Genomic DNA, 7,037 nt, shown 5'->3' with positions numbered 1-7,037 from the left:
CCTGTTCGTATGCCTGATCTTCCAAGACACCGGGGGTCGACCGTTCCCCCGGTGGTGAGCTTGTCCGCGACCGCTTATTCGTCCAATCCCGTAGGGTATGGCTTATTTCGCGGCTAACCTGCATATCTGCAGGCCTCTCCCCTATCCGCAACCTGGGGACACGCCCGGTGGCATGCCCATGCCTCCCCGAAGGGCCGGGAACCCTAACCTAACCTAACCTAACCTAACCTAACCCTAACCTTTTTTTTTTTTTTTTTTATAGGAACCGACGATGCCACGGGAACTGCTTTCGCATTACTTCCGCGGCGTCGCCATCGTTTATTGAGGAAATTCAAATGCATACATACATGGCTCTAGCCTCAAGTGAGCGCTTGTTTACAATAAGACACTTGAGGTGTGAGCCGCGACCGCGCTACAATATGTTCTTAGTATACAATGTTATGTTAAGCTGCCGTGTTCAGCCGTTTGCCGCTGATTCTCTGACTGCCGCCTGTCTCAGTCTTTCGTCTTTCTCCTTTGTTGTAATGATGATTTCCACCATCGTTATGAACGCCTGGCGGGCTCGAGCTGCTGCATCGGAGAGGATATCCGGTCTGTCCTCTGGTCCGGTTAAAAGGTACATCACATCCTCCGGTGTAGGGCTATGTCCACCTAAATACACACCCATCGGTAACCGCTGGATGTCCCAGTGTGGGCAATCGAATAATGTGTGCTCTGCCGCGTCCGCCGGGTGTTGACAGTAATCACAGGATGCAGTGGGCGATCTCCCCATCCTCCAGAGGTAATGCCAAAGCACCCTCATGCCCTGTCAACGCTTGGGATAGATGGAACGACAACGTCGATTCGCTCTTGATCCATCTGCCAACCTCCGGAATCAATTGCCTTGACCATTGTGCTTTCGGGCTCCGAGTCCATATGTCCTGTCATAGGAGGATTGTGGTCTGCCGTTCCTGCCTCTTTATTACTCCCATACTTACATCTGCACCGGGAATCTGGTCCTTTCGTCTTGTCACGATGCTCGTTCGCAAGGAGGTGGCCGGGAGGAATCCCGGCTAGGAGGAGAGCAGCCTGATCAGATACCGTGCGATACGCCCTTATGATCCGCAAAGCCGTTATCCGTTGAGCTCTCAGCAGGACTTGTCTGTTTTTGGCCGTCTTAGTCCCTGACTCTGCCTACACCGGAGCTGCGTAGAGCAGCTTACTCTGAACGACGGAAGCCAGGAGTTTTCGGTTTTTCGCCATTGGTCCCCCAGTGTTCGGCATTAATCTTGCGATAGCCCTGGAAGTGTTAATTGCCGATTTCGCAGCGCGGGCTATGTGAGCCGTGAAAGAAAGTCTCTGATCAAGCTCCACTCCTAGGTAAACTACTGACTTCTTAATTTCTACGTTTGTTCCGTCCACAGTGATGTTCGGGTTAGTGAAGACGTTTTTGTTGGTCAGCATCACAGCTTCCGTCTTGTGTACCGCCAGTTGCAATCCATGAGAGGAGATGCAGTCAGAAATCACCTCCAGGGCCGGATTCATGATCTCTTCAATTCCGTTGGCGTTTCGAGCTGTGGCGAGCACTGCCATGTCGTCCGCGTAGGCGATTGTCTGAGTTCCATCAGGTAGATGGGTGTCCAGTAATCCATCATAAAAAATGTTCCAAAGTGCAGGTCTTAGGACTGATCCCTGGGGAACACCGCACGTAACTCTTCTTGGGGTAAGGTTTTCTCCGATGAGTATTTCCCTGTCCAGCAGATACGATCGGATCATTCAAACCAGATAAGGAGGACACCGCTTTTGTCGAAGGGCCTCGTCTATCCGCAACCATGGGACAGTGTTGAAGGCATTCTTCATGTCTAGTGAGACTAGAAGGAGGAGATTCCTGTGCTGCACCGCCCCTCTGGCTGCTCCACGGGCAGCCTGCAGTACGCTTTCTATTGCGTCTTCCGTTGACCTGCCGCAACGGAAACCAAACTGGCGTTCGGCCCGTTGTCCCGTAGCGTCCAGATGGTCGTTGAGTCTTCCAAGCATCATTCGCTCAAGCACTTTGGCGATTGCGTCCAGCATGTTGAGCGGCCGGTAGCTGGATGGGTCTGTTGTCGGTTTTCCTGGGCCCTTGTGTAATAGAAACAGCCTGGCCTTTTTCCAACAGGTTGGGAACTCTTTCGGAGGCAGACGTTGAAATGGTCAAGAAATACTTGAGTATGGACCGTTGTTGCTGGCGTAATACATCGTTGTGTACACCGTCAGGTCCAGGGGCTTTGCCTGACAATAACCTGTTGCATGACTAATTCCTCCAACGTAAACATTGGGTAATGTTGTTACGTGATACCCAATAAAAACAGGTACCTATCGTAATGATGTTGATGGATCAGGGTAAATTGATTCAATGATTAATTTAAACACTTGTAAACACTTTAATAAATACAGATACAAATACAGACACAGATATAAATGATAAATTTGCGCGCTAACAATATCGAAGACGAAACTCAGAAGGGCTTGGTCTGATAGCTGGATACGTCTGCCGTTGGTGGTGAAACGGAGCCTTTATATACTTTGTTTGATTCTGTTTTAATTGTGTTGTTTTCGACACGTGGCTGTCCTTGGTTTTGATCTTCATATCCAAATGACGTTTCATCACGTGGTTGCCCTTGGCCTTGATTGTCTTATTCGAATGATGATGTTGTTTGTGGTTGTTTGTAATTCGCGCGTGGCACTCATTTAAGTTTATGTGTGCAATAGTTATTCTTGGTACGTTTTTCCTTATATGACTCAGGAATATGCGTATTATTATTTCTTAATAATATATGCATATTACAATGTCCTTCAGGTGTACCTACATCCAGGAGTGGTTCCTCTGGTGATGGTGCAGTGGTCCAGTCTGTCGCAGATAGGTTTGGGAAAAGGTGACCTGCGATTTCACCCTCTTTTCCCCTCGCCTCCATGCCAGCTGGAGAACGGCCGATTTTCCTAGTGACCACGCGATACGGTAAGCCCCATGGATCGTTATCAACCGCTCTGCACATGTCAGCCCAGTCGGCTTCTTGTGCTTTGCGGATAGCCAGCCTTAGCTCTTTCCTAAGTGTCCTGTACTCTGTCTGTAGCGCCGTGGCTCGTTCTGCTTCGACCCTCCTTGCTGCCCTTTGATATCTTCTTCTTGCTGAAAAACAATTGCTTCTCAGCAAGGCAATTTCTGCCGTCCACCAGTGAACAGGGCGCCTCTTCGATGTTAGAACAGGCCTCAAAGGCATGCAGCTGTTGCAAGCGTCCGTCAGGTATCGCGCCAGTGCTTCTGCTGCTTGGTCAGGCGTCGTGCTGTTGTCAACTTGTGGGGGAGGTTCGTTCCGAAGATAAAATTCTAGAGCTGCGTGGTCCAGGTTCCGGTACGCCCATTGCCGCAGACTTACCGAATGCCTTTCTACAGGGGTGTCTTCCGGTTGGGTTGGGAACGCTCTCAATTCGTACGTGATGTACTTATGATTGCTACTGGAATAGGCCTCCAAAATCTTCCAATTGATCATCCTTGTGCATCGTCCTAACCTCTCAAATGTGATATCAATCACAGATTCAGCATTGGCCCTTTGAAAGGTAGGTGTTGTTCCATTGTTTGCAACAACAAATCCCAGGCTAGCTGCCATTTCTGACAGTGCCTGTCCCCTTTCATCGGTATGTGTGGAGCCCCACTCGCTGGATTTAGCATTATAATCTCCTGCTACGACTAGTTCAATTCCAGGTTCTGTTTGCCTCCTCCAATGCTCCTAGTTGGACGTTGAACTCTTGCCTTGTGCTGTTCGGGGATAGGTAACAGCTGAAGATTTTGAGCTGCCCGGACCTTATCCACACAAACCCTACGCCAGCTCCTTGCTCTTCAACTATTATGTGTTGTGCGTTTGTAGTCATAGCAATCGCACATGTATTGTCGTTGGAGATGCTCCAGCGCCGGTTGTTTTGGGCATTCGGGGGCTGTTCTGACACCAGGAGAACCTGAGAGCCGAGCTCCGCAGCTGTGGCATACATGAGCTGTTGTGCCGCATAGCTCCGGTGCAGGTTGATCTGTAGGAACTGGGTCATTGCAGTGCCGACAAATCTCCCGTCGTTTGGCGAGCTGCCCGTAGTGCAGCACACTGTCCAGAACCTGGTCTGTGCGAGATTCTTTCGGCGTTGATGCGTTCACATGCGACGCAGCGATCGTTGCCGGCTTCGCATTGCTTCTCCTGGTGACCACTCTCTCCGCAACGACGACATGTGGAGGTCAGGTCAGGGCCCGGGCAGTTTGCTGTGACATGACCAAAGCCATGGCATCGGTAGCACCTGGAAGGGAGTTGGCGTCTGGGCCTCACCCGACACATAGTCCATCCAATCGCCACTCTTTGGATCTTAGCAGCAGTTGAGGGAGCCATGGTGGCAGTAGCGACCTGTTGGCCGCTTCTCGTCATCCACAGTCCAGTGACCCTGATGTTGTCTCGTTCCGAGTCGGCAGACGTGTCTTCACCTGGGATGGCTCCTTTCAGAGCAGAAAGCACCTCGTCTTGGTCAGCGGCAGCGTCGATGTCGACAATCTCCACTTCAGCAGTGGCGCCTAGTCTCCTAACGTCGCCGACCTGATCTCCCAGTTTATCTGCGATAGCGGACCTAATCTTCTCAGCGGTCATCTGTGAAGCCTGACCCTTGGACAGCTGAACCAGGAGGTGTCCTTCCCTGGTTTTCTTCAACGCCGTTACCCTAGAGCCGATGGACTCTGGGGTGAGGCCGCTGGTGTTTCGGATCGCCCTGACAGTGTCCGCGTAAGTGCTTCCAGTGGCCACTTTCACGAGTACTGCTGGGGGTTTGATCGGCCTCGCCGGCGCTTTGGGCTTTGGATGGGCAGTGGATGTCTTAATGGCAGGTTTTCTCCTTTCCACCGTATGCCATGCACCTTCCACTTCCATAGGCTCAGTCGTTGGTTTCGCTGTAGGCTGCTTCCTCTTCCGGGCTCTTTTTGGACGTTCAGTGTCTTTGGTTTCTGCACTGTTTGTATCACCTGTCTTATCCTCAGGGTCTACGTGCCACCATCGTGGGTTGAGCAAGGTATCAGTCGACGCGTCAACCATTGTCGGCTTGAGCTGTACAGTGTGATCCATAACAGACTCGCTGTTCATCTCTTTTGTCCTTTTTTGTTGTGGACTTCTCAGCTTCCCCTTCTTCGTAAGTAAGTTATGAACAACTAACAACCTAACAACCTCGTCTATGCTGGACAATAGTTCCACCAAATGTTCCCCGACATCACCTATCCGTGCGATTTTAGCCTCCAAGGGAGCCGATTTTAAGGTGCTCCGGATGAACTGGAGTCCTGCCTCCGTTGGGTCTCTTGCGGTGATTGTGGGAGAAGTAGGGGAAGCTGGATGCTGCTTCTTCGTGCCGGATGAATTGCTCATTGTGCTGCCCTGATCAGATGAAGGACTAGTGTCCCTAACGCTGGTGTTGTCCGTTTGACCGGTTGGACATCCGGTTTTCTCCATTTGGACGGTTGAAGATCCGCTGTGTTTTTTAGTTGTTTTATCCATATGATTCCCACGAGAATCTGGGGAAGTGGTCGTCCGCCGCGTCAGAGCCCCGATTGACGCGGTAAGGCATTCGCCAGGTTAGGACCGTGCGACAGATAACTTCCGGGACCAATTAGTTAAAACCAGCCCCAGCCACTCTCTGCCAAGTAAGCCCCAGTTATGGTCATGAGGGGTTGAGTGGAGGCCAATTTGCTGTTTGCAAGCGGGAGATGCCCAGTCCTGCCGGATCCAACCAACCAAGGTTATTCGTCCAATCCCGAAGGGTATGGCTTATATCGCGGCTGTCCTGCATATCTGCAGGACGTTCCCCTATCCGTTCGCAGCCTGGAGACGCGCCCGGTGTTATGCTCATGCCATCCCGAAGGAATTACCGGGAACCTTACCCTTTTTTTTTTTTTTTTTTTTAAAAGTAACCGGTGACCGGGGGGGGGGGAATTATCCGTTAGGTATTACTTCTCCCCGGCCCCCATAGTTAATTTGTTTAAATTTCACAAACACCTTAAATGGGGTACGCCTGAGGCTAATCTCCCCAGTGACCCCTTACAATTTCTAGTGTACAATCAGTTCCCGCATGACGTCCCTCACAATAAGTTTGGTTAGTTTTGACGTGCTGCTTCCGCCCTCTGCCTGTCCCGCTCCTCGTCTTCTCGCTTTTGCTGCATTATGTTGACAAAGCTCTGCACCGCGTCCCAATCCTTACTACCGGTCAGCATCGCTCCAACCACCGTCTTTGGGTCGAACTCACGGCCGATCACGCCCTCCAGTGACCGCCTCTTCCTGCTCCAGCGGTCGCACCGAAAAAATACGTTGTTCGCATCGTCGCTGGCCGCCCCGCAATCGACACATCCCGGATCGTCCCTCCTTTTCCTCTTTTGGAGATACTCGCCAAAACACCCGTGACCGCTTAGCATCTGGGTGAGGTGGAAGTCGACCAATCCGTAGCGTCTGTAACACCATGCGTTCAGGTCCGGGATGACGATCCTGGTCCAGCTTCCCGTCTCGGCTGTCTCGATTCGCTTCTTCCAACGCACCATGGTCCTTTCCCTGCAATCTCTTCTGCTGGCCCCGCGGTCTGCGTGCATTTCTTCTCTCTCCATCGCCATCAGGTTAGTGAACCTAACCCTAACCTAACCTTACCTAACCTAACCTTTTTTTTTTTTTTTTTTTTTTTATACCGCTAACCAGGGAGGGAAGTAGATTTCCCCATTACGGCCTCCCTGGCAGCATCATTTATTGAAAATGAAATACAAAATACATACAAAATACATATGGCATAAACAATATATATAAATACATAATATGGGGGCCTCTAACCACCCTAGTTTTGGCCATTCGGCCCACAGGAGTTATCTTAACTAGGTTGAAACTCTTCTTTCTGCCTCTCCCTCTCTAGCTCCTCCTTCCGGCCAATGATTTCTTCTACCATCCGGACGAAAAGCTCTCTTTGTTGGACAGCTGCCTTCATGATTCTTCTCCTCAGCTTCATGTCCGTGGGTAGCTCCTCCG

General features: G+C 50.9%; 2 protein-coding genes across 2 annotated transcripts; both read right to left on the bottom strand.

The window, feature by feature from the left end:
* Positions 1 to 2,023: 2,023 nt before the first annotated feature.
* LOC112680107 lies at positions 2,024 to 3,626 on the bottom strand. The gene is made up of 2 exons (XM_025550105.1): positions 2,829 to 3,626; positions 2,024 to 2,272 (listed from the first exon to the last, which is right to left on the bottom strand). Exons 1-2 carry the CDS (start codon positions 3,624 to 3,626, stop codon positions 2,024 to 2,026), a joined length of 1,047 nt encoding a protein of 348 aa, XP_025405890.1.
* Positions 3,627 to 6,127: 2,501 nt separating this feature from the next.
* LOC112680106 lies at positions 6,128 to 6,634 on the bottom strand. The gene has a single exon (XM_025550104.1). It carries the CDS (start codon positions 6,632 to 6,634, stop codon positions 6,128 to 6,130), a length of 507 nt encoding a protein of 168 aa, XP_025405889.1.
* Between the last annotated feature and the right edge of the window lie 403 nt (positions 6,635 to 7,037).

The sequence above is a fragment of the Sipha flava genome, unplaced genomic scaffold (assembly GCF_003268045.1).
Source record: "Sipha flava isolate LNK unplaced genomic scaffold, YSA_version1 17429_pilon_pilon, whole genome shotgun sequence".
NCBI classification, from domain to species: domain Eukaryota; kingdom Metazoa; phylum Arthropoda; class Insecta; order Hemiptera; family Aphididae; genus Sipha; species Sipha flava.
The sequence above is the reverse complement of the archived record's forward strand: the minus strand, read 5'-3'. Positions and strand labels throughout refer to the sequence as shown.